Below are 27074 nucleotides of genomic sequence, written 5' to 3'. Positions count from 1 at the left end.
TAATGCTTTTTCCCCATCAGGAAGACAAACAAGAGCATCGCAGGGGGAGCATACATTAGAAAAACAAGGGAAGCAATTTAAAAAAGGAGGCAGCCGGCAAGAGATAACACACCGATATCTCCGGGGGGGGCGGACACCGCATCAATATTCATAAAGGTGCCGTCTCGATACCCCAACATTTTTTCTCGTTTTTCATCTCCAAGTCCAGGAAAGGGTGAGGAGGGGGGGAGCGGGGGGGGAGCCGTCCCTGAACCACACATCGGCCAGCAGGGTGGAGGCAACGCTAAAGTGGAATCCTAGACTTGTGGAGTTGGAAGGGACCCCAAGGGGTCATCTAGCCCAACCCTCGGCAATTGGAGGGATCACAGAGCTCAAGAATCCCTGACCAGCCGGACTCCGGCGAAGGAGAGGACCACCACCTTCCGAAGTCGCCCGTTCCGCTTGTCAAATGGCTCTTACCGTCAGGAAGTTCTTCCCAAGGTTGAGTGGGAATCTTGTTTCTTGTCATTTGGATCCATTGACTCAGGTCCTCCCCTTTGGAGCAGCAGACAACAAGCTTACTCCGGCTTCCATGGAGAGCGGCTGGCAGTCAGAGTAGTGTTGTAAGAATTTTAAGGTCTCAGATACCGTGTTTCTCATATTATAAGACATGTCTTATATTTATTTTTTCCTCAAAAAAACACACTATGGCTTATTTTCAAGGGATGTCTTATTTTTTTCTTCCTTCTCCTGCTGCGGCCGGCATTGCTGCTGCACCTATCACTATGTCTTATTTTCGGGGTATGGCTTATATTCCTTGAATGCTTAAAAATCCTGCTATGGCTTATTTTATGCGTATGTCTTAAAATATGAGAAACAGGGTAGAATGGTTACAGGTAGGTAGCCGTGTTGGTCTGGGTCGAAGTAAAATAAAAAAAATTCCTTCAGTAGCACCTTAAAGACCAACTAAGTTTTTATTTTGGTATGAGCTTTCGTGTGCATGCACACTTCTTCAGATACAGTGAAATGGAAGTTTCCAGGCACTTATGTAGAGAAGGGGTGGGGAGGGGTGGGGAGGGGGAGGGGGAGGGGGGATCACTCAGAAGGGTGGTGGAAATGGGTGATTGACTGACTGATAGCTGTTGATGACCGGAAACGACTGCAAATGGTTTTGCATGAAAAAGCAAGGGTTGAGATGGTTGAAGATCGCTTATCATGTATAATGAGATAAGAATCCGATATCTCTGTTCAAACCAGGTCCCTCCATGGTTTTGAGCTTGGTGATTCATTCAGATAGAATGAATATTCAAAAGGCACACATATCTAAATATATGAACCATGTGTCTGAAATAGTATGGGAGAGCAATCCTGAAGCCATTCTGACTCTCCCAATGAGCTCAGATATTCCTCTGCAGTAAGGGAGGCAAATGAGGAAAGCCTTCCCATTAAAAATTCCAGTTTTAATGGCATATTTGTGTATGAATAGGGTGAGCCTGTGACCTGGATTCAGGAACTAAAGTATTAACCATCACAAAAGAATGCCCAGGATGCCCAGGTAAAAGCAATCAGTGACCATTATCAGGTATCCTGGCAAACAGGATTTCTACCTCCTTCTGTGATGTATGATGCGTTGGGGGTGGTCTTGGGCTACAGGGTGGGCAATTTCAAAAGTCTGTATAAGGGCTTGCACACCATTGTTCAGGGTTCTCCTCCCTCCTGCGTGTGGGGAGTGAGGACCCTGTTGCAACAGTTTAATAAAGATCAGGCTTACTAGCCACTTTGTTTTCTGCTACCCATAGGGAACGGAACCCACTTACGGGCTCCGGAATACCCCATAAGGGAAAGGGAGCAGTTTTTCTTATAACAGTAGGCAGGATACTAAGCTATGCGAGTAGGTTTTTTCTTGCATTCCTATTAAAATCAGCCCATTACTCTCAGGGTTAGAGCATCTGCTTTGCACCCACGAAGCCACCAGTTCGATCCCTGACATCCCAAGGTAGGACTGGGAGAGAGAGCGCCGTCTAAAATGCTGGAGAGCTGCTGCCGGTCAGAGTAGACAACACTGAGCTAGATAGGCTAACCCAGCATAAAGGCAGTTTCCTGTGATGCTCAAGTGCTGAGATGAACCACAACAATGGGTGCAAAAACAGCAACAACAGCATCGCAAATCGTAAAATTTAAAGATGATCAAGGGTCTGGAAACCGGTGGCGGAGCTTCATGCTCTGGCATGGGGGCAGAGAGCAGGCGGGGGCGGGGCTGTCGTGCATCCTGGGGGTGTGGCGTCCAGCGCAGGCGGGGGGGGCAGCCACGATGGAACCCCACTGGGATTGCGCTGCCGGGGGCAGTGCGCTCCCCACACACACACACTCCTCTTCCTCTGCCAATGCTGGAAACCAAGCCTTAGGAGGGAGTTGTGTGTGTTTAGCCTGGAGAAGAGAAGAATGGAGGGAGATACAATAGCCATCTTCAAATATTTAAAGGGCTGACACAAGGGAGATGGAGAAAGAAGGAGGAGGAGGAGGAGGAGGAGGAGGAGGAGGAGGAGGAGGAGGAGGAGGAGGAGGAGGAGGAGGAGGAGGAGGAGGAGAGGAAGAGGAGGAGGAGGAGAGGAAGAGGAGGAGGGGGGAGGAGGAGGAGGAGGAGAGGAAGAGGAGGAGGAGGAGGAGGAGGAGGAGGAGGAGGAGGAGGAGGAGGAGGAGGAGGAGTTTGGATTTGATATCCAAACCCTACCCTAAGGAGTCTCAAAGCGGCTAACATTCTCCTTTCCCTTCCTCCCCCACAACAAACACTCTGCGGGGTGAATGAGGCTGAGAGACTTCAGAGAAGTGTGACTAGCCCAAGGTCACCCAGCAGCCGCATGTGGATGAGCGGAGACTCAAACCCGGTTCCCCAAATTACGAGTCTACAGCTCTTAACCACTACACCACACTGGCTCTGCCAGTAGGACTCGATCCCATGCCTTCATGTTACAAGAAAGAAGGTTCTGGCTAAACATCAGGGATAATTTCCTGACGGTAAGAGCTGCTCACAGCGGAACGGTCTCCCTTGGGAGGTGGTGGACTCTCCTTCCTTGGAGGTTTTTAAGCAGAGGTTGGATGGTCATCTGTCTTGGACGCTTGAGTGGAGATTCCTGCATTGCAGGGGCTGGACTAGATGACCCCATGGGGTACCTTTCCAACTCTATGATTCCATGATTCTATGGGTTGTTGTTCTCTTGCTGCTGTGGCTCCACCGCTCCCTGAGGTTTCTCAAAAACGAAACAGTCGCCAGAGGTCCGGGAATGCGCAAAGACGGCCCGGCTGTCACACTTGGTAGCAGCTGCGGGGTTTGCAAAGGAGCCAAGGATTGTGTGGTGTTTGGGGGGGGGGAAGCAAGGAAAGAGATGGGGTTGCACGCCAGATTGCTTTTTTTAAAAAAATCTGTGACAATGGGGGTTGGGTGGGGGGAGGAAGTGGGGAGAGAAAGAAAAAAGGAGAGAGAGAAAATGAAGAAAAGTCTTAATCATTGAGCACAGCTTACATAATAAACAACATATGTCTGATAGTGAACTCTGGACCTGATCAGGGCTTGGAGAGAGGAACCTGCTGTTTTTGCAATGCTGAAGCTTTAGCCCTGGAATGTGGAAAATGAGAGTAAGTCAGTGGGCCAGAGAGAAGAGAAGCCAGGGACAGTCGTTCTCGGCGTGTCTCCGTTTCAGACCTCCTGCTGCAGGAGTGGGTGGTTTCTGAGGGATGGGGGGGGGGTCATGGAAAGGGGTTTGCAGCAAAAGGGATCATAGAATCGTAGAGTTGGAAGAGACCACAAGGACCATCCAGTCCAACCCCCTGCCGAGCAGGAAACACCATCAAAGCATTCTTGACATATGCCTGTCAAGCCTCTGCTTAAAGACCTCCAAAGAAGGAGATACCACCACACTCCTTGGTAGCAAATTCCACTGCCGAACAGCTCTTACTGTCAGGAAGTTCTTCCTAATGTTTAGGTAGAATCTTCTTTCTTGTAGTTTGAATCCATTGCTCCATGTCCGCTTCTCTGGAGCAGCAGAAAACAACCTTTCTCCCTCCTCTATATGACATCCTTTTATATATTTGAACATGGCTATCATATCACCCCTTAACCTTCTCTTCTCCAGGCTAAACATGCCCAGCTCCTTAAGCCGTTCCTCATAAGACACCGTTTCCAGGCCTTTGACCATTTTCGTTGCCCTCTTCTGGACACGTTCCAGCTTGTCAGTATCCTTCTTGAACTGTGGTGCCCAGAACTGGACACAGTACTCCAGGTGAGGTCTGACCAGAGCAGAATACAGTGGTACTATTACTTCCCTTGATATAGACGCTATACTCCTATTGATGCATCCCAGAATTGCATTGGCTTTTTTAGCTGCTGCATCACAGCAGATGTGGCCCCTGGGCCGCAGGTTGCCAACCTGGGAATTAGAGCACCGTTTCCCCCCCCCAAAAAAAAGGTTTCTGCCTTAAGGGGGGAACCCTCCCCGGTCAAATCGTCTTTGACGGAAACTGATCCCCACCTCGCAGTAAGGGACACCTCTGCCCTGTGGGTCTGATTAGGATCAAGCAGTGGGCCTGATTTGGATGTGGAGGCCATTTCCACCCCCAAGCGACACACACACACACACACCAAAAGCCAGGTTTGCAAGGAGCTTGCAAGGCTCTGTGCCTTTTGCCCATGTGGGTTGATTTCAAACTGCACCGGCAAAAGCAACTGGCAGGTGACTGGCAGTGATTGGCAGGTGTGAGGCTCCACCCTTTGCCTCCCAGCCCCTTAAGTCAGGAGGCCCTAAAACCCAGGCAGGAATAAACCCGGCAATCTCCCGCACCCTTAGGATGGCACCTCGTCAAGCAAAGCCTGCTTTCGTTTAAATTCGTTTACCGCATCTATCAACAACCTTTCCAAACAGGTTCACGAGGCAAATGTAAAAATGATGATAATCAAGCCCCCAAAATCCAATTAAAACAGTTGTCAGCAAGTGCAAAACTGAGTTTAAAGCTGCTGTTTAAAAATAGTCAACAACTGTCAACACCGACAGTGTTGTTGGGGCCTTTTTTTATTTATTAAATTTTTTCCTAGATCTGCCTCCCACATTTCTTAGCCCCAGAAGGCCCTCCAAGCTAGCTGACGATAAAAAGCGCCATGGTATCAAATAGATATATCACTAAAAAGTGGAGCCACCAAAAATAGCAGGGCCTCCTCCTCCGGGATCAGGACTGTCAACACAGGCTGGCAGCAGCTCCTTCAGAAAGCGGTATTTTACAGAAGAAGGGGAGGGAAGGCAGATGTCGGAAGGGAAACCGAGGCAAAAGGAAGGAAAAGAAAGCCCAGGGCTCATCCATATCTCGTCTTAATGCAGATTGTGAACCCCGTGGTGCTTCCTTTAATTTCGAAGCATAGGGAATTTCCAGATTTAGGGAGGGGCTAAGTGCATACCTGCCAAGTTGCTGTCGGAGAAATAAGGGACCAGGCGGAAGTAGCAGGCCGGAAGTAGCGCTGCCGCCATTTTGGAGCTGGGCAGAGCATGCTCAGAAGGGACTTTTGATGCTGCTTTGCCCAGTTCCAAAATGGCCGCCGCGCCAGAAGTCGCACTGCAGCCATTTTGGAACTGGGCAGAGCAGCATCAAAAGTCGCTTCTGAGCATGCTCCGCCCAGTTCCAAAATGGCCGCCGCACCAAAATAAACCGGGGGAAAACAAAAAAATCCGCTTTTTCAGCTACGAACAGCTGGAAAAATGGGGATTTCCCGGGGAATACGGGAGACTTGGCAGCTATGGCTAAGTGTGGGACCTCAATTGTTGAAGGAAAACATAGCATGACAAGGTATGGACTGTCTGACTTGGGAGACAATGGAGGAATGCGCTTTTGAGAATGAAGGTGTTGGAAGGTGGACCGGATGCCCTAGAAGTCTAGTGCCGAAATCAAGGGAGCCAAAAGTACCACTCTATTCTGCCTTGGTCAGACCCCACCTGGAATCCTGTGTTCAATTCTGGGCCCCATAATCTAAGAAGGATGTTGACAAGCTGTAAGGTGTGCAGAGGAGGGCGACCAAGACGATCAGGGCTCTAGAAGCCAAGCCTGATGAGGAATGGTTGAAGGAGCTGGGTGTGTTTAGCCTGGAAAAGAGGAGACTGAGAGGAGATATGAGAGCCAGCTTCAAATATCTGGAGGTCTGTCAAGCTTGCTTTCTCTTGCTCTATCTAGAGGGTAGGACCCGAACCAATGGCATCAAGTTACAAGGAGATTACGACCCAACATACAGAAAAACTTTCTGACAGCAAGAGCTGTTTGACCATGGAACAGTCTCCCTTGGGAGATTGTGGACTCTCCTTCCATGGAGGTTTTTAAGCAGATGTTGGATGGCCACCTGTCAGGGATGCTTTAGCTGAGATTCCTGCATTGTAGGGGTTTGGACTAGATCAGGCATCCCCAAACTGCGGCCCTCCAGATGTTTTGGCCTACAACTCCCATGATCCCTAGCTAACCGGACCAGTGGTCGGGGATGATGGGGATTGTAGTCCAAAACATCTGGAGGGCCGAAGTTTGGGGATGCCTGGACTAGATGATCCATGGGGTCCCTTCCAACTCCACAATTCTATGATTCTAAGGTTGCAGTGCCTGCTGTGCAGGGAGAGACCGATATGGGAGAGACATGTTTTGTTGCAGCTGGGGCAGAGGAAGACGTCTGGTGGTACTGCTGCAGATGCACCGTGGCGTTTCTCCTCTCTGTGCTCCTCCCAGCGGTCATTCCTCCTCTGGTCACTGCTGTGGATGCACGACCTGACCGTCTGAGTCCAGGCACTGCGGCCGTCTGCAAGGGATTCGCACACGGCAGAATTAACGTTGCCAGGCTTCATGTCACATTTGCAGACATTGGTCTGCCTGAAACCACCTCCAAGGAGGGCACTTCCTTTGGGGATCCTGCCCTCTTCCGTTCGGTGGACAGGAAGAAGCCTGTGTAGACGTCACTGAGACAGGAGTGCAAACAGGCGGGGGGGGGGGTGGACTTCGGACTGCACATCTTTCTTTGAGACTCTGTCCTGCTATGTAAGATATGGACAGGCCCCAAGATGATCAGGAAGCAACATTCCTCTGCTCTGCTACATTCTGTGTTTTAACACTATCCTAACTTCTTCTTCTTTGGCAATCACTTGCAGCCGAGTAAGATTGTCTTCCATGAACACAGTCTTAACCGTGAGTCCATGACTGCGGAGGCCAATTCTGGATCCACACATCATTCCACAGTGGGGACATAGGTTTCCAGGCGGGAGTGGATTCTGGTGAGGGTTTGCCGATCATGCCTTCCTCTTAGCATGTTTCTTCCCTTCGTCTGAGTTCGAGCGACTTCAAAGCACATGACGCCTTTGGCAAAGGCTGTTCTCCAAGTGGAGCGCTCGCCGGCCAGTGTTTCCCTGTTATCAGTATTTATACTACATTTGTGTAGAATTGCCTTGGGAGAGTCTTTAAACCTCTTTTGTTGACTGCCAGCATTATGCTTTCCATTTTTAAGTTCGGAATAGAGTGGTTGCTTTGGCGGACAATCAGGCATCCGCACAACATGGCCAGTCCAATAAAGTTGATGCTGAAGAATCATTGCTTCGACACTGGTGATCTTTGCTTCTTCCAGTACACTGCTCCAGAGAAGCGGACACGGAGCAATGGATGCAAACTACAAGAAAGAAGATTCCACCTAAACATTAGGAAGAACTTCCTGACAGTAAGAGCTGTTCGGCAGTGGAATTTGCTACCAAGGAGTGTGGTGGAGTCTCCTTCTTCTTTGGAGGTCTTTAAGCAGAGGCTTGACAGGCATATATCAAGAATGCTTTGATGGTGTTTCCTGCTTGGCAGGGGGTTGGACTGGATGGCCCTTGTGGTCTCTTCCATCTCTACGATTCTATGATTCTAGTTCGCCTGCCTTCCCAAGTGATGTGTAACATTTTCCGGAGAATCTGTTGATGGAATCTTTCGAGGAGTTGGAGATGGCGTTTATAAGTGGTCCATGTTTCACAAGCATACAGTAAGGTTGGTAGTACAATAGCTTTGTAAACAAGCATTTAGGTTTCCCTGCAAATGTACCCATCCTCAAACACTCTGCACTTCAATTTTCTTTCCTAACCAAACCATAGCGCAGAGTCTTAAACGTGAGGACAGTACATTGGTCTGACTCCACAGCGTAACATGGCCAAGCTAATATGATCAAAGTATTTTAAGTGAAGTGCTATAGAATAAAAAAAGAAATGGGAGGGGAGTAAGTAGAACGGAGATTAGGACAGCGTATTTTACCTTGACTGCAACAGAGAATGAATTAAGAAGCTTACGCCTCTTACATCGCTCGTTCTGACCGCTTTGGGGAGCTTCCTTGAATGACTGCTATTCTTGCAGTTAGATGGAGCAGCTTAGCTGCTTAATTCATTTGTGCAAGGGGTGGGTGGGGGAGGGATAGGGAGAATTAGATTGCAATACTCCTTGCAATAAAAGATAAGATATATACACAAGTCAAGAAGCAGATTTGTTAATCCACACCGACATCTGGCGGTGGGTCTGGAAATAGCCAGAGGGGGTGGGGGGAATCTCAGGAGACGATGAGATCACCCGATCTCAAGCTTCCCTCACCCCACTAAATATTTTGCAAATGGAAACAGGGAGGCTGTTGCAATGGATGCAGCAGGGAGGGACGTAAGTTAGGGGCAGAGCAAATGCAAGATTAAAGGAACCCTCAAAGCCTAGTCCAGATCATTCTGTGGGAGGGGACCCTTATGGACTGCAATGGTGAGGCTCTGCATTAGGGGGATGCAGGTGGCGCTATGGTCTAAACCACTGAGCCTCTTGGGTTTGTCAATCAGAAGGTCAACAGTTCGAATCCCCACGACGGAGTGAGCTCCTGTTGCTCGGTCCCAGCTCCTGCCAACCTAGCAATTCGAAAGCATACCAGTGCAAGGAGATAAATAGGTACCGCTGCGACGGGAAGGCAGTGTTTCCGTGCGTTCTGGTTTCCATCACAGTGTCCTGTTGTGCCAGAAGTGGTTTAGTCCGGCTGGCCACATGACCCAAAAAACCCAAATGACGGTTTCCTCAGTCTGAAAGCAAGATGAGCGCCACAACCCCAAAGTCGCCTTGGACTGGACTTAACTTTCCCTTTCCTTTTCTGCATTAGGCAGCTTCCTCTGTCTAGATCAGGGGTCCCCAAACTAAGGCCCGGGGGCCGGATCCTGCCCAATCGCCTTCTAAATCCGGCCCGTGGACGGTCCGGGAATCAGCATGTTTTTACATGAGTAGAATGTGTGCTTTTATTTAAAATCCATCTCTGGGTTATTTGTGGGGCATAGGAATTCATTCTTTTTTTCCCCTTCAAAATATAGTCCGGCCCCCCACAAGGTCCGAGGGACAGTGGACCGGCCCCCTGCTGAAAAAGTTTGCTGACCCCTGGTCTAGATGAGCATCCACAACTCGGTGGCAGGGCAATTCTTTTGCATTTGTGCTTGGGCCCAGGTAACCTGAGAGATCCCATCCATAAACAGAATACGTATGAAGACCAGCAGTTGGGAGTAGCTGGGAGGTAGCTGCCCTGCTGAGCTCCTGCTTGGACGCTTCCCACAGGGAAAATAGGATACTGGACTAGGTGGGCTCTCGCTAGGCTCTTAATGGTTGCAGCTTACTGCCCTCCCCACCACCGCTGACCAAAGTCTTCCACCAAGGATCCATGCCCATCCCAATGGTTTGCCCTTCTCCGCTTCCTCTTGCTTCATCAACTTGTTCCAGTAACAAAGGGGGCTTTTGGAATGACTATTCACAGTATGCTATTCCCAACGCACCTCTACTTCCTTCCCGAACCTGGCACTCTCTCCATGATGTTGAGGACTGTAAATCCCACCAGCACCAGGAGTCAGGGCTGAAGTCAGACACGGGTCAGCCCGAAGAAGCAGAGCCGGTTGTCGGTGAAGCTAACTCTTTATTCAAGGAAACAGACCGGGAGAGAGAGACTCCCTGGATTCTTCAGCAGCCTCTGCTTCAGCCTCCAAGTCTGAACTGCTACCTGTGATCTGCTCCCTTCCCCCATCAGTGCCCCACCACCTACCCCCTGGGCTCTGAGCCTTCTTCCTCTGGGGCTTCCGTTGGGGGGTTCCCTGGCTGCTGCCTCCCACCCCTCCTCCTCGATGCAGCCAATCCATGACACCAGGTCAGCTAAAGAAGAACCCAGAAACGGGCCTTCTGTGATCGGCAGTCTTTCCAATTAAGCTGCCCTTAGCTGCAAGGCTAAGGAAACGTCACCCTATGAATGGCAGTTGGCCCACAAAGTGTGAGTTTATCAGGAGTCCCAGCTGATGGTGGGTGGTCTGCAACCACCTGTCTCACCCCACCCCCCACCCCGGTGCCACCTCTCTCTTTGTGCCACCCCTCCGCCTCACTCCCACCCCCTCCGCTGCTGCATCCACAGGTTCTCCACCCACAAGCTGCCCTCAGCAGTTCAGAAATAAACTTCACTAGCTGCATCCCAAGTAGCAAGCTGCGCACAGCCAGCAGGCCCTAGCATCCATGCGCATGAATCGGCACGGACACACACACACACGCAGCATCAGAAGCGGGCAGCGGGGGGTTAGAACCCTGCAAATGAGAAGCTTGTCCTTGCGGCGCTTTCACCCGTCAAAAATGGAACCGAACAAATTGTAACACTCAAACCCACCCACACCCAAGTCCTTCTTTTGCACATTTCACACTCTTCCTTCGAGAGGACACAAGGCGTTTTTTTGTTTTGCAAGAGTGGCCATTGTGCATTTTGACCGCCTGTTTCTTCCAAGCGGCTCTGCCTTTTGCTTCTGCTTAACGTGGAGAATTGGAGCATAAAGAGGTTTAGGATTTGGGGGTTTGTTTTTAATCTCGTACAGGTTAAGTCGTAACCAAGTTAAGTAGTAATCCGACAGCACAGACAATTCTACTTTTATATGTGTATTATTAAGCGCTTAGTGGAGACGAGGAGTCTTACCGAGAATTTTTAAAGCAGGTGAATCCCTACTGGCAGGTTTGCAAATGGGGTGTGGGGTGTGGGGAGAGGACAAGCCAAGATACCAGAGTGGAAAGGGCCCAGAGGGTATGGGTTGCTAGCTGCCCAGGGGATGTGCCCTTGTGATGGCTTCATTAAGCTGGGGATTGGTTCCCCTGACCAGGCTAGATCAGACTCAACAGAAGGGAAGCCAGAAAGCCATTCTGTACACTCAAACAAGGAGTGGGACAAATCCACAAAGCACTGCTCCTCAACCTCCTGCAAAATGGTGGTCGGAAGCAGGGAGCAAACAGGGTAGCACACCGTGCAATTTAGAACCCAAATAATCCAGGGTTCCGAATAACGCATTGAGGCTCTACCGGGTAGTTCCACACATCAGACTTTCACCCTCTGACCAGGCAACCAGGGTGGCAGTAAAGGGGGGCGTGGTGGGGAGCTGTGCATTCTTCCCCACTCACACAGGCTTTACTTGCAAGCAGAGCACCCAAAGAGGCACTTAAGCAACCAAAATTACCAGCAAACTACCAGCAAATACACCCTAAATTAGTCAAACCACAGTTCTGTCTTGTGCAGCACTAGGCAAACCCTTTTGCAAAGAACAGAATATTTGGGATGCATCTTTCATTCCTTTTCCAGAAAAGCACCACCTGCCTAATGCTAAGCTTTCTTTAAAAAGAGACTTTCAACTTTTTGTTTAGAGCACTGCTTAAACCTCTTCCACATTCCCTGAAGATTAAGATTTCGGTTGTTGCTGGCTTCATTTTTCCCCCCTCCCCAGAGAATTTTAGATTTTGCTTATTGCAAGCAGCTTCCAAAACAGGTGGGGCAAGCAGGACACAGGCTTGCAAAACAAACCCAAACAGTGGTCTGGGCTGGCTTGGTGTTTCCCCCACCCCAGTTCCACAAGCATATAAATAAAATTAGCACCACCTCACAGAAAAGGCTTCAGAGGCCTAGAGCTTTCACAGATAGGACGTTACAGCTGGTATCCGAAAGGGAAGAGGTGGTGTTAAAACCAAGACTATTCTCACAAGTTCGTTTTCCCCGTCCTCTCTTCCTCACATAGGCATCATACCACACCAACCAAGACTTGACATTCTGCAATTGACATTCCACCACCCTGTGTTTCCTCCAATCCGCACAAGGGCTGTAACTTCTCCTGATCTTAATGGCTGTAAAGTTTCTTCAGGGTCCTGCGTTTCTCAACACTCCTCTAATTCTCAAGCTTCCTTCTGCCTTTGAGCTCTCCTTCACTCTTCCCAGACTTCTCCCTAGTCCTCACTGCAAGGTTTTAATCCCAACCATACTGACTACTTTCCCTGCCCTCAAAGAAGCTGGACTGGGAAGAAACTCCCAAAGCTTTCCGAACTTTCTGAGCTACCGCGGCAGCTCAGCCAATCAAGAGTTAGAGACTTCACCACCACAAGTGCAATGCAGATTTATTGTTCATGGAAAATGGAATGTTTCCTCCGAAACAACTGAGTGGTGTCCCGCTAAGAACACGTTGGGGGTGGGTGGGAGGCAACAACACACACTTGAGTTCACGTCATACGCAAGCTTTATGAATAGGGTGCTGTGGTTTCGTTTCAGTTGGCAAAAGTTCAAGGCGGTGACCAGGAAACAAAATTCAATGCAGTTGCCGCGTCGTGGCAAAGAAGCAAAAAGTCCTCAATAGTGCCGAGCGAATCGAGGGTCGCTGGGGCGGCTTGTTCTATCCGGGCTGGCGAAACTGGTTGGCAGACTGGCTCCCTGTGCCACTGGAGCTGGGGCGCCACCCTGCACGAACCCTGCATGCCTGAGGACAAGAAGCAGAAAGTTGACTTCCTGCTCGGGGGCTGAGTGCAACACCCTGCACCCTCCTTAATTAATTTTATTTCTTTATTAAGTTTGTATACCGCCCAATACCCGCAGATCTCAGGTCAGTTCACAACATAAAATTCCAATATAAAAAAACAACAACACATACTACATAATAAAAATAAAACCCAAGAAACCCCCCCCCCCAATTCCACTGCTTAAAGGGCAGTCTTTAAAACCATGGCCTCCAAATTTCTTAATCCATACATTTTTCCTGACCAAGTATGCATGCTAAGAGGCCACTGGGTCATCATCACCCCTTCCAAAGTATTTTGCATGTGCACACAAACCTATATATTACCTAACAAAGAGAACAACTGTCACTTAAAATATTTCAATCACAATCCAAAGCCCCTTCAAACTTTCTCAGCAGAAGTAATGTGGGGGTTTTGCAGGGTGGGGAGCAGCAAAACCCTTTTAAGTAGCTCTTACCCCGACATTCCTCCACTGTTTATCACATGGCCGGGCCCTGACTGAGCAGGGGCACTCCTCTCACCAGCTAAAAAATGAAAAGAACGGGGCAGGGAGGTGGGAGGGAACAAGTCACTAAGGAATCATTGTATTGTTTAATTTTTTAAAAACAAATGCTTGCAGTCCCAACCACCCTTACCCTGAATTCAGTAGGACTCACTTCTGGGTAGGCATGGTTAGGATTGCGTTGCTATGTTTCATTTATTTGTGCTTTTCTAGCAGTTCGAAAGCACATCAAAGTGCAAGTAGATAAATAGGTACCACTCCGGTGGGAAAGTAAACGGCGTTTCTGTGCGCTGCTCTGGTTCGCCAGAAGCGGCTTGGTCATTCTGGCCACATGACCCGGAAGCTGTACGCTGGCTCCATCGGCCAGTAAAGCGAGATGAGCGCTGCAACCTCAGAGTCGTCCGTGACTGGACCTAACAGTCAGGGGTCCCTTTACCTTTTATACCCCCAAGGAGCTCAAGGCGGCATTCATGGCTCTCGTGCTGAGGTTATGCTATGAAACTGTGACAGGCCCAAGATCACTCAATGTGCTTTATGGCTGAGGAAGGATTCAAACCCTAATCTTCCCTAGTCTAACCAGGATGATGCTCTGGCATTCAAGCTCTGCACACTGGCTTTCCAGCTGACTTCTGCACACAGTTCAAGGTGCCTGGCTTGGCTCATAAAGCCCCCTTATGGCACCCGTGGTCAGTCTCCTCTCGTCTCCAGAGGAATGTAGGAAGCTGCCCTATGTCAATTAATTTGTCCATTTAGCCTGACTCTGATGGCCAGCAGATGGCCAGGGTCCCTCTCAGAGAGTCTTTCATCACCAGCTGTCTGACCTTTAAACCTGGGGCTTCTTTTGTGCCTTTAGAAAGGGGGTCATCCACCTGTCAGTTTGCATTTCTTAGTACAGAAAGTATTGATCTGATGTGTAGCGATCTTTCCTATTCTGCTAAATTCAAGAGTGTTCTAGATGGTTTCTTTCTACGTGAAAGAAACAGGCAGGAAGTTCTTGTCTGGGTTATTCCTTCTGGGAAGCCGAGTACAGCTGGTTTAAACTGGTTCTGTTATCCTTTCTGTCAAGGTCATGCTGACTATAATAGTCAGGGGAGGAGCCTGGGTTTCTCATTTCCTCTTTCTAGCTCTTTGTTCTGGTGCGGTGTTCTGCTCTGTATACACGTATTGTGTTAAGGTTTAGTCTTATTATAAGCTGCAAGTTAGTTAAGTTTAAGATAAGTCTGCTGCAACTGAGTTTCTTATGGACTGTGCCAATCCTGAATGTATTGGATTTGTGACCACTATGCTCATTTGCCTTCAGTAGTAGTAAAACTCTGCTCGATGAAGTACAACTGCCTCTGGTCTATTTTGGGGGAACTCTGCAGTGTGTTTAAGTTTTTGCTCCACACATGTCACCACCCAACTCCAGCCCTAGGCTCTTGGGAGCCATTAGCGGCGCGCCTACAAATGGGGCTTGTTACAATTAACTTTTTTTTCAATTACAGGCCTGAATCAGGCATGCTGAACTTCAGTAAGTGAGAAACCCACTAGGGAACACTTCACTCCCCTGACTGTGCCATCCATGCCCTTGGTTCTGAAATGCACCACTGAACTGTGCTTATTGGAAACAAAACATTTCGAAGGTAGAGAGGGGAGCGCCCTGCAAAGTTTGTTTTAAATTTTTTTTTTACCTTGCCACCTTTCATGCTCCCGGCCGATGACCCCTTCTTCCACGCTGCCCTGCCAGGAACGGTCTTGGTGCCCTTCAAGTTTGCGGCTGTGATCTCCCCAGTCGCGCCCATCTCTGGATGAGGGAGCCGCCCACCCAAAAGAGAGAAGAGTGACATTAGCAAGCATGGAAGGAAGCTAGTGACCGACCTCACAGAGGAAGTCCAGCTCCCTTATGACAGAACATAAGACGACCTCCACTGGTGATCTTAGGGTGTGGGCAGAGGCCAGCCTTGAGATTTAAAACGGTTTAGTGCAGGCATCCCCAAACTGCGGCCCTCCAGATGTTTTGGCCTACAACTCCCATGATCCCTAGCTAACAGGACCAGTGGTTGGGGAAGATGGGAATTGTAGTCTAAAACATCTGGAGGGCCAAAGTTTGGGGATGCCTGGTTTAGTGAAATCCAATTTTAAACAGGTGGCAGTTCGCCAAGGTGGCAAAATATGGCCTCCACATTCAGAGGCAGTCTACCTCCAAGTAGCAGGCGCTGGGGATAAAACAAAAGGGGAGCCATTGTGCCTTCCTCCAATGACTTGTCGACTTCCCAGAAACATCGGCTGCTGGCTAGCAATACCACTCCTGTGCCCTTAGACCCCAGTTCTCTACCATCTATACCAGGCATCCCCAAACTGCGGCCCTCAACTCCCATGATCCCTAGCTAACAGGACCAGTGGTCGGGGAAGATGGGAATTGTAGTCCAAAACATCTGGAGGGCCGAAGTTTGGGGGTGCCTAATCTAGACACTGCTTGGATTTTCTGGCTTACTGAGGGGGTTAGAAAACCAAGGTTGCATGTTCTGTGCTGCCCAAGCACACGAGAATGCACACAGCACACTAGCAGCGTGTTCAAAATTCCCCAGGTGCCAAGTACATTTTTACTACTAGTGTGGGTGTCCAACTGCAGCCCCATCTACGTGGCGATTTCTGGGCACCAGGTTGTCGACTGACAGCTCCATCAAGCCTGGCCGACTCGCACAGACCTCCATCATCGCATCAAGGAAAATTAAGTGAAGGGCAAGTACAGATATATTTGACTGTGCTGCAGCCTTTCCACAGAACTCACAAAGCACTGTTTAGTCCACAGTTAATAGCATTTCCATTGTGTGTGTTCCTCTTTCTGGGACCAGTGAATTGTTGTAAGAGCAAACAATGCAGTTGAGGCAATAGAATCACAGAATCGTAGCACTGGAAGGGACCCCCAGGGTCATGCAGTCCAACCCCCTGGTGAATAGACCTAGGTTTAAGGCGCCACCTGGCGCCCGGCTTCTATATCTGAGTTTCTAACACGGCACTGGCATGCGACAGCTCTGCTTTACGGACACTCACCGGGACGGCGGAGGCAATCCTCGCCCTTTGCTGAGCCTCCTCTCCGACCCGTAACTTCCCCAGCTGTCCCGCGAGTGGCGTTCAGGCCCTCCATGCCGCTGGTCAGAGTAGTGCTGAAAAAAGCAAGCCCACACAGTTGGAGCAAAGCTTCTCAGCACAAGGCATTAGCGTCTGCAAAAAATGTGGGGGTTTTTTGGGGGGCAGCTCCAGCCTATAGGCCACGAGTGAACCATCCTCGACCTAGCCTGGTTACCACAATGGCTCAGAGAGCGCACCACCTGACTACAAGGACAGAGATGCACCAGCAGGGTTTTCTTGTATGTATTGGGAAGTGGATCTTCCTACAGCATCCAGCTTTCCCTATAGGCTTTTCAGCTTCAATCCTCCTTTCTCTGCCTTGCCCGCGATGGCTCTTCCGCAAACCTGAGATGACGCTTCAGTAATCAAGCAGTGAAGAAGGACATGGAAGAGAGCCTGTGGTGCCGAAGCAGCCAATGAGAATTTTGTGGCTGGGATCCGCACAAAGGGATCTTAGACCCTGGCTCACCCAAGGTGTGAGCAATAGTCAACCTGGCTATGCGTCTCATGTGCAAATTGAGACAAATTATCTGCCACTCTTGTTTGGCCTGCTGCACTTCTGGCACATTTATAATGTCATGTTCTTAATGCTTTTAATTATTGCTGCTTTTCCATATTGTGGCTGCAAACCGGCCAGAGCAATTTTTTTAGCTGGAAAAACAGAGGTAAAAGGTATTTAAAGTAAATGTTGTTCAAGAACACATGAAGCCAGAGGTTCGCACTCTCTCTCTCTCTGCTACGAACAGTTCACTCCACTGCCAAGAGAACAGACCATTATTCAGGTGTGGGCTGTTTTTGGTTCTTGTTTAAAAAGGCTTGCCTCTTCAGCACTGGGAATTGCTGAAGAGACACAAGTAAAATGTTAGTGCCTGCCTCTTATGGATATCAGGCTGGTGTTTTGAGTCTGATTTTCCACGTATTTTGGATGTGGTGCAGCCAACAGGAAGCGATTGTGGCTGGACAAAATGACTCAAGAACAGTTCTTCTTAAACTGTCCCTACGCAGCAAGACACACAAAAGCTCTCGCGTAGCAGCAGGTAGTCCCTTCGTTTTACTTGTAATATGTTTTTCTTTCCAAGAATCTAAATCGCCTTTCTTGACCAGGATCCCCAAATCTCTGACAGCCGAGGCTGTCAACAAGAATGTGGAGGCTGGAGTTACTGATGGGATTTATTCCCAGACTCTGTAAGGATTATCTGTTTTCCAAGGATCCCACTCCAGAAACAAATTGACTAAAATGACCCCAACGATGCTCAAATGTGTGAGAATTACCACACACCCCTGTTGCATGGAGTGAGGCAGGGCCAGAGCAGGAATCACACAGAGAGGCGGCAGTTAGCTCTTTCTGTGGCTATGTGTCTCCCACTCGCTGCAGCCTTTGCCTGAATTAAATTGCTTGTGGCACTGCCTCAGCCTCCTACTCACAGCCTGGGAATTCCCAACCCATACCATAAGACCATAAACCACTGTGCGAGTTTTTTGGACGTCAAAGCATTTTTGACAACAATACATGCTTTGCATGGGCATACCTGTCCATCCCGATCTGGCACAGTTCTTGAACTTTCTCGCCTGGTCGCCCGGAGGGGGGGGGGGAGAAAAGAGAGAGAGAGAGAGAGAGAGAGAGAGAGAGAGAGAAAATCCATGTTAATGCACATAGGTGGGTAAGCTTTGGAAACAAGCAGGGGACAGGCTGCAGTCCAGCAGTAGAGCCACTGGTTTGCATGCAGTTGCCCTGGTTCGATTCCCAAGGTGGGCTGGGAAGCTCTGGAGAGCTGCTGCCAGTCAGTGCAGACAGTATTGAGTTGCACAGACCGTTTTGGATCCTGAGGTCAGTATACCAGTACAGTACGCTTGTCTTCGAATGGCAAAACGTCACCTTCGCACCTTACGTTTTTTAGGTGAACAGCTAAAACTGTGAAACAGCCAAAACCCAAAGTGGCCTAGGAGCAGAGGAAGCAGCCTTTATCTAAGTCAGACACTTCATCCGCCTGGCTCAGTACTGCTTGCTCTGGCTGGCAGCAGCTCTCCAGGATTTCGAGCATGGACTTTCCCATCACCCGGGACTCTAAAAACATTCTAGTTCTGAAGGAAGGGTTGGCTTAAATAGGAAGACCGTAAAGGGCCTTAAACAGAGACAGATCTGTGGCCCATCTAGTTCAGCACTGTCTTCCCTGACTGGCACTGGCTCTCCAGGATTTCAGACGAGGGTCTCTCTCCCACTCCTACATGCAGGTGCCAGGGCTGGAACCGGGGGGTTCCTGCTCTGTCAACTAAACAATGCTCACTTCCTTAAAGAGCTGCCTATGAGTGAGGAAGAAGAGCACGAAAAGTTTCCATTCCCCATTTGAACCACACTGAGCTGTGCAATTATTCCCATGGTCAGAAGCAGTGAATGCTTCTGAATATGCTGGAAGCCACAGGAGGCGAGGGCGCTCTTGTGCCCGGGCCTTGCTTGCAGGCTCCCACAGGCTTCCCTCCCTGCGAGACGCAAGGTTACAGGGAACCAGGCAGAGGGCCTTCTTGGTAGTGGCGCCTGCCCTGTGGAACGCCCTCCCACCAGATGTCAAGGAAACAAACCACTGGCTTTTAGAAGACATCTGAAGGCAGTCCTGTTTAGGGAAGTTTTTAATGTTTAATGTTTTATTGTGTTTTCAATATTCTGTTGGGAGCCGCCCAGCCAGATGGGCGGGGTATTAATAATAATAATAATAATAATAATAATAATAATAATAATGACATAGGCATCTGGCTGGCCACTGGGAGATGGTCCGGATGAGCCACCAGCCTGACCTGGCAGGCCCTTCAGCGGCGTGGCCTTGGGTTTCTGACAATGCAAGACATAGGAGGGAAGACTTCGCTACCTGTCTGCCGAATGGTCCTGGTACCGGCTGCGGTCTCTGTGGTCAAAGCCATGGAAGCGATCTGGTCGACTGAAGTCAGAGTGGTACCCATCATCCAGGGCCACCCGCTTTGCTTCAGGCCAATACGAGTCGTCCCGCCTACAAGGGAAACAGATTCAGCAACTCTTTGGCTCCATCACCCCCATCCAGAGAATCTGGCCTGCCGGTGGTCGTTACCCTTCTAGCACCAGGAAAAGACCTTCTGCTTCTCCCCTAGTGCTTGAAATGGCAGCTCTGGGTTGTTTTTTTAGGCTGCTTTTACCGGCACTCAATTTTTTACTGGTTTTTTTTTTTAGTTAACCTTTTTTAAACTCAGCAATCCTGCAAACCTGAAATTAAAGGGTGGCGTAGAATTTAAGAATATTTAGATTTTTTTATCCATATGAAAAATAGCCGTATTAAGAGACACGAAGAGGCAGAAAACAATAAAAGTGAATAAAAAATATTATCATCACACTGTTTCTAATACAACATGTGGGATGAATTGAATCCTGTACCTTATCATTCCAAAACGGGATAAAAAAAAGAAACTTTACTTAGATATTGATACCCCGCTTTTCAAGACATAATCCATCACAAAGGGGTTTACAATATACCTCTGCTAACGAAAATTAAGATTTTATTTTTTAAAAAAGTAAAAATCCACTAAAATCGAATACCTGGAGCGCTTTTTAATATTCTCCTCCTAAAACAGAGGATGGGTGCATAGGTGTCTGTAAGCAACTGGGCACATCTCCAGCACAAACCAATAATGGATTTATACTAGCAATGGCTTTCACAGCACATTTCTTTCTGCTGCCAATCTCCCCAGGAGGAAAGTGGGAGGGGTCAGGTGTGATAAAAAGTCAGCCTGGCAGAGAGTTCTCTGAGCTGTACTAAAGTCAGGCTGACTCCCTTGGAAAACAACAAGACTAGCACCAGCCGTGCGGCCTGGCTTCAGTCTTACGTCTTTATTTTTATTTTATTTTATATATAATTTTTATTAAATTTTCTGTTTTACAATTTAGATATTCATTTGGACCTCCTTAAAAAATCAATGACTTCCCTTCTTCTCATCCCTGCATATTTTATATAAACTAAACCATTCAGGATTCCATTGTTACTTCCATCAAAACGTATTTACACTGTTGAATTTATCTTAATGCTGCCCACGTTTTCCCCATATATTCAATAAACTTTTTCCAGTCTTCTTTGAACAAATGAAAGAACGTACCCTTGGCCTCATTGCATCTCCTGATTCATTGGAGTTCAGCCTTACGTCTTTATTTATTGGGTCACTGATTTCTATTCTGACTCCGTACTTGCGGGGCTTCACAACCACAAGCAGCCCCCCCTGTCCCCCATATGACCAGGAGGGGACCCCAACCTTCAATTTAAGGGGATGACTCAAATGATTGACACGTTTTGCTGCATTTGGGTAAAAAGCGGGGTATTCACGATTTGCTGCAGGGAAGCGGCCTTTCAAGCTTGAAAGGAGCACAAACTCTACAGTTCCCCGAGGCGCAGCTCGGCCGCCTCACCTCCCGTCCGGGTCGTACGGCCGCCTCAAAGCCGAGCGGCGCTCCTGCTCATAGCGCAGCTGCTCATGCTGCCGGCGCAGCTCCTCCCTCTCGCGCTGGATGCGCTCCTGCTCCCGCCTCCTCTCGTGCTCGATGTGCATCCGTTCCCGCTCCAGCCTCTCCCGCTCCATCCGCTCCCGCTCGAGGCGCTGCCGCTGGAACTGGAGCCGCTCCCGCTCCCACTGCAGCTTCTGCCTCTCGTCCCGCTCCCGGGCGGCCTGGATGTGCTGCTCCCGCTCCCGGCGCTCCCGATCCCTGTTTGATTTTCAAAATACAGGTTGCGCTCAAGCAGAAACCGTACCTCCGCTTATGTATCTCTCTCTGTATACGTAAACTTCGGGATGCAAACGCAGCAAACCCGGATGTATTTTCCTGGGTTTTGCTCCGCGTGCATGCGCAGAAGCACTAAATTGTGCCGCGCTCATGCACAGAAGCAGTCCTCCGGTTGCAAATTCCTCGGGATGCGGCCAGACCTCCAGAACGGATTCCGTTCACAACCGGGGGTACCACTGTACACCCAAGAATCATATGCAAAGTTAAAGACCTGGACCTCTGCAGTGAATAAATCAAACTTAAAAAAACCAGAATCTTCAATCTCGAGGGAGGCCGCATGGCTTTAGGCAAGTTGTGCAGCAGTCTCCACTGAGAATTAATTAATTTGTTGTTGTTGTTGTTGTTGTTGTTGTTGTTGTTGTTGTTGTTGTTGTTGTTATCATTATTATTAATTGAATTCATATAACACCCTATACCCAGGGGTCTCAGGGTGGTTCACAGAATAAAATCAAGATATAAAACCACAGTATACATAATAAAAATAAAAACAATAACCCAATAGCCTCCCCCCACAAAAAACCACTTTTTAAAAGGGCATAGGATGTAAATCAGCTCAACCAAAGGCCAGGTTAAAAAGGAACGTTTTTGCCTGGCGCCTAAAGTGTATAATGAAGGCACCAAGCGAACTTCTCTGGGGAGAGCATTCCACAGACAGGGAGCCACTGCAGAGGAGGCCAGTTCTTGTGTTGGCACCCTTTAGACCAGGCATCCCCAAACTGCGGCCCTCCAGATGTTTTGGCCTACAACTCTCATGATCCCTAGCTAGCAGGACCAATGGTCAGGGAAGATGGGAATTGTAGTCAAAAACATCTGGAGGGCTGAAGTTTGGGGGTGCCTGCTCTAGACCTTAGCTGCATTATAGGTTGCAGAACTGCCTGTACTAGACAAGGTATTTAATCTTATCCATATTCTTACGGTAGCAACCATTACTATGGATTTCTCTAAATATTTATGCCTAAGTGTTTCCTACAGTTTATAGAACAGCATACAATGTATGGTGTCCTCTCAACAATACTGTGTAGGCCCCCAGCCGCCGCCCCCCAGCTTTATTAAGGATAAAAAGTGCCTGTACAGGGTTACCCCCAGGGGTCCTTCCAGAGGCAGACCAGTTTCCTCAGCAAGAGGATCAGTAAGGGCAGTGTGCCAGGCTGCTACTGAACTCTGCATCCCCAGCCCCAGAAGTCACCTAAATGTGTTGTCTGTGTCCTAGGTCAGGGAGGCTGCATAAATTGCTAGGTTGTTTGCAGTAGATTAGGAAGGGTTTTTGACTCCCTATAGTTTAAGCCAGGCTTCCTCAAACTCGGCCCTCCAAATGTTTTTGGCCTACAACTCCCATGATCCGTAGCGAGCAGGGCCAGTGGTCAGGGATGATGGGAATTGTAGTCTCAAAACATCTGGAGGGCTGAGTTTGAGGAAGCCTGGTTTAAGCAATAGAAAATTCCTTGGATGTGCAAAGCATGAGTACTGATTGGCTGCCCCTGGACAGATCTTTGAACAGTTCTGTCGGCTAGTGATGAAAGCTTTGGGTTAAAATGTTCAGTCTGTGGAGAGTTATGCTTTCCACTCCATCCGAGCACATAGGTCATGGGGTGCAGTTAGCAATACAGACACCTCTCTTTAAAGCCATCATTTTGCAACTGGCTACACAAACACTCACAGAGAGCTACTCTTCTGTTCCTGGCTTGGGGTTGTCGCAAAAGCATTAAGTAGGTTCTGAAACAGCCCCATTCCTGTTTTAAGGCACAAATGGGGTCCAACGGCTGAGTGGGAAGCCTCAAAAGGTTTGGCTGCCCCCCCCTTCCCTGTACTGGCTGCCCACCAAAAAAGGCTACTGGTACATTGGAGATTTGGGGCAGACCCTTCAGCATATGAGCTGCCGCAGTGAGGATTCCTCAAATGTGGAAAGCAGGAAAAGTCCTTGCCCCTGAAGAAGCAAAAGGGGAAACCCAGGATCCTCCACACCTCTAGAAACTCTGGGAGAGAACTTGCAAAACTGATTGGGAAAAAATAAAATGGAGGGAGCAGGGAAGGGAAGGGACAGAGACCTCTAGAGAAGTGAATATATGAGTGTTGGGGTGGGGGTGGGGGGCGAGAGAAAGTGGCTCCTAGAGAGGAGAAATGTAATAATTACGTGTCAGAAAAGACAAAAAGGTACTCGGGCAACGTTCAATCAGTGGAACGGGAAAGGAAGAAAGAGTTTCACCAGCCAGCCTATGAGCACCCGTCTAAGAGGAAAAATGTGTCAGGTTCTTACATAATAAAGAGCCCTTTAAAATATCCACTTGGAACAATGGGAGCGGCAGGGGGGAAATATGCAGGAGGCTTCACTTGGAAGCTGAACAATCCCCATTAAACTGAAGCAGATAGCACAGATGCCGAGGCAAGTGACAACTGCATAATAGATAATGTCAACGGAGCACAAAGTCATCACTGGGTAATGATCTCTGGCTGCTGCGCCAAGGCAGAAATATTTCAAAGCCGGGGGGGGGGAGGGAGAGAGAGAGGGAGAAAGAGAGAAAACGAACCCTCTGGGGTGCTCGTGCCATGCATGGAAACAAGGGTGAAACAAATGAGAGTTAGCCCGCATTGGAGTTCCACTCCATTAGCGTAGAAAGCCTCTCAGTTCTTTTCTTCCTCCAGCCACAGACTTGAATCAAGCATCAGCACACAGCTATCAAGCGATAGCTGCCTTCATCACCGCCTTTTTTTTAAAAAAAGGGGGGCAGCAGAACCTTCTCAGCACCGGCAACCAAGTGGGCAGCCCTTAAGCCGCACAGGAGATCCAGAAGCAGTTTTGGGGCTCCCTCCAGTGGTTCTGCTGAAAGTCACCGTGTGGTAAATGCTTGCCCCACAGTTTTACTCCTAATAGGAGAGGGAGAGTTTTAAGTGGCAGAGTAAGCCCACACATAAACATTCTCTCTCTCGCTCCCTCCCTCTCCCTCTCTTTGCCACTGCCTAACCTCAAAGCCCTGACAGCTAGGATGGCCCCTGTGAACTGCTCTCAGGAATGCAACCGAACAAGTTCAACCCAGGGAAATGAATGAACTTACATTAGCTACGTTCATTACATATCCTGGGTCTGCTCTAAGCAGGGTTAACAGAATAGATTACTTCAATGCGTTATATGCAGGGCTGCCTCTGAAGACGGTTCGGAAACTTCGGCTAGTGCAGAATTCACCGGCCAGGTTGCTCACCGGAGCAAGGCAGTTTGAGCATATTACACCAATCCTGGTCCGACTGCACTGGCTACCAAATAGTTTCTGGGCCCAGTTCGAAGTGCTGAACCTTAAATGGCTCAGGGGCACAACACTTCAAGGACTGCCTCTTTCCATATGAACCTACCCAGACCCTGAGCTCATTTTCTGAGGCTCTCTTTCGTTTGCCTCCTCCTTGAGAGGTCCAGAAGGTGGCAACATGAGAACGGGGCCTTCTCTGCAGTGGCTCCCTGTCTGTGGAATGCTCTCCTCAGGGAAGTTCGCTTGTTCATTATACACCTTTAGGCGCCAAGCAAAAACGTTCCTTTTTAACCAGGCCTTTGGTTGATCTGAGCGACATCCTATGCCCTTTTAAAATGTGGCTCTTTTGGTGGGGGGGGGTGTTATTGGTCTATTGTCTTTTATTTTGGTTTTATATACAGTGGTACCTCTACCTATGAATAACTCTACTTACGAATGTTTCTACTTACGAATGGAGCTCCGTCCGCCATCTTGGATGTGGTTTAGATAGGATTTTTTCTACTTACAAATTTTTAGATAGGGTTGCTTCTACTTACGATTTTTTTCTCCCAATGCATTCCTATGGGATTCAACTTGTGTTCGGAAAGCATTAAATTCGTAAGTAGAGGTACCACTGTATTGTCATATTTTCTGTGAACCACCCTGAGACCTGCGGGTATAGGGTGGTATATAAATTCAATATTCATTCATTCATTCATTCATTTTTGTCATTATTATTTCACCCTATGAAAGGTGTGTCACTGTTCCAAGGCTCACCACTCAGAAGACTTTGCTGGTGGACAGCATATAAATAAAAGGTCTGGAGATGCAAGCACACTTGCGCTTAAAACAGATGACGACGAGAGGTCCCTGTTTTAAGGCCAAAGATGGCTGGAAATGCCTGCTGGTGTTTATATCAGAAGCAGGGAAACCCTTTTCAGGCCGAAAGCTACATTTCCTCTTGGGCAAGCTTCTGGGAGGCCACAGGGTGGTGTTGTGGGCGTGAACTGCGCGCCAGAAGTGGGTGTGGCAACAGCTAGGACTCTGTGCAGTAAGATACATTCCACTCACCCACAAAACCCAGAGGTTGCCGCACCACCAGCACCTCAGCACTTCTCCATCCCGGCAAGGAAGAGGAATCACAATTTGAGGACACATTTCAGTCAGGTAAAAGCACTCAGGGGTGGCGCAGGGTGCAGCCAATGAAAAGAGAAGGGGAGTGAACCGAAGAGAGGAGGGAGGGTCGCCTTAGGTCCATGGGTCAGAAATTGTCTCGATGCCAATCGCCTGTCATTCTGCGGAGAGCAGAATTCCGCAGGTGAGGCAAGGGGGATCCCAACCTACCTCCGCCGCTCGCTCTCTCGGATTTCTCTCTCACGTTGCCTCTGCCGCTCTCGTTCGCGCTGCTCTTTGATTTTGTCAAAAGACAGAATGTCCTGCTTCTCTTTGCTCTCCGACTTGCGGTCGTGGCTTTTTGTGCTCTGGAGTTGGGAAGTGGGGTGGGGTGAAAGGCATAGATTAGAAACATTGACACAAAAGAACGGGGAGATGTCCATTTTCCTCCCGAGAGCGCTGGGCTGGCATAATCTTGTTAGGAAGGGCCCACATCCCTGGCTCAAGGGGCACTTCTGGACAGATCACATTTGAGAACAAAAGCCCAGCCCTATTGGATAGCTCACCATAGAAGTCCATCTAGCCCTGTGAAAAACAGGGGTGCTCAAGTAAGTCGAGGATCTTTAGAACACAGGCCAGGACCACCGGCAGGAGGGTAGCAGCACAGCCAAAAGTGGGAAGACAGACTCTTTTATTTCTGGCACCTCCTTTTCCTCTTTCTGACACCCGTGTGAAATTAGGCCGAGGGCCACAGGCTGCACACACCCCTGCTTTAGAAGCAGAATGATGCCTCCTGAAACTTTTAAATCTCTGGGTCCTCCTCTCGCTGCCCACACAGGCTCAGTTGAAACCGTTCCAACTCCTGTGACATTATTCCATTACACAAAGGGTGACAGGACTTCTCTGCACATCCAGGGACTGCTGGGCGTGACCATTTATTAGAACTACAAAAGAGAAGCGTGTGGCCCCCTCCCCTGGCCTTCCTTTCTTTGCACCGTCTAGTTTCAAGGCACCAAAGCTAAAACCAAGGGCTTACTCTCTCTTTTGATGTGGTTGCGGTTTTCACACTAATAACCGGCTCTCCTTTGGACTTGTCCATGACAACCGTCCGCTCTGCTCCTCGGCTTTCTGCAAGGCAACCATGGGATTAGGCACTTCAGATCTCTGGAACAAGTGCCAAAATCATACTAGTCATCGCTCTTTATAGGCAGGCAACTCCCCATTTACAAAGGGGTTGTGTTCTAAGGCAGCGTGGACGTCAGGACATGCGTACGCCAGCCCTGCCCCATTCCACCCCCCCTTCTGGTGCTGAAAACAGAGCATGTCAAGAGTCGCACATGTAGCAATCATGCAGAAATGCGGAGTACTGACTGGCTGGGGCTGAGTACACACTGGCTGGGGCTGATAGGAGCTGGCGTTCAGCAATATAGGAAGGAACACAGGAAGCTGCCTTATACTGAGTCAGACTATTGAGCCATCTAGTTCAATACTGACTACACTAACTTTCAGCAGCTCTCTGGGGTGG

At 49.0% G+C, this 27074-nt stretch overlaps 1 protein-coding gene across 3 annotated transcripts in view; it reads right to left on the bottom strand.

Annotated features, from left to right (window-relative positions):
* Window positions 1-12406: 12406 nt before the first annotated feature.
* Window positions 12407-27074, bottom strand: part of LOC118086459 (scaffold attachment factor B2) — a 30118-nt gene continuing 15450 nt past the window's right edge. For all 3 annotated transcript variants that reach the window (XM_035118077.3, XM_088672952.1, XM_035118079.3), the window contains 9 exons: window positions 26586-26677; window positions 25781-25917; window positions 20850-21143; window positions 19291-19428; window positions 17959-17998; window positions 16352-16464; window positions 14989-15101; window positions 13274-13340; window positions 12407-12779 (listed from right to left, as the gene is read on the bottom strand). In XM_035118077.3, coding sequence (XP_034973968.3) covers window positions 12653-12779; window positions 13274-13340; window positions 14989-15101; window positions 16352-16464; window positions 17959-17998; window positions 19291-19428; window positions 20850-21143; window positions 25781-25917; window positions 26586-26677 — 1121 coding nt within the window. In that variant the 3' untranslated portion in view covers window positions 12407-12652. The remainder of the gene's footprint in view (window positions 12780-13273; window positions 13341-14988; window positions 15102-16351; window positions 16465-17958; window positions 17999-19290; window positions 19429-20849; window positions 21144-25780; window positions 25918-26585; window positions 26678-27074) is intronic.

The sequence above is a fragment of the Zootoca vivipara genome, chromosome 6, assembly GCF_965207765.1.
Source record: "Zootoca vivipara chromosome 6, rZooViv2.hap1.1, whole genome shotgun sequence".
NCBI lineage: Eukaryota > Metazoa > Chordata > Lepidosauria > Squamata > Lacertidae > Zootoca > Zootoca vivipara.
The sequence above is the reverse complement of the archived record's forward strand: the minus strand, read 5'-3'. Positions and strand labels throughout refer to the sequence as shown.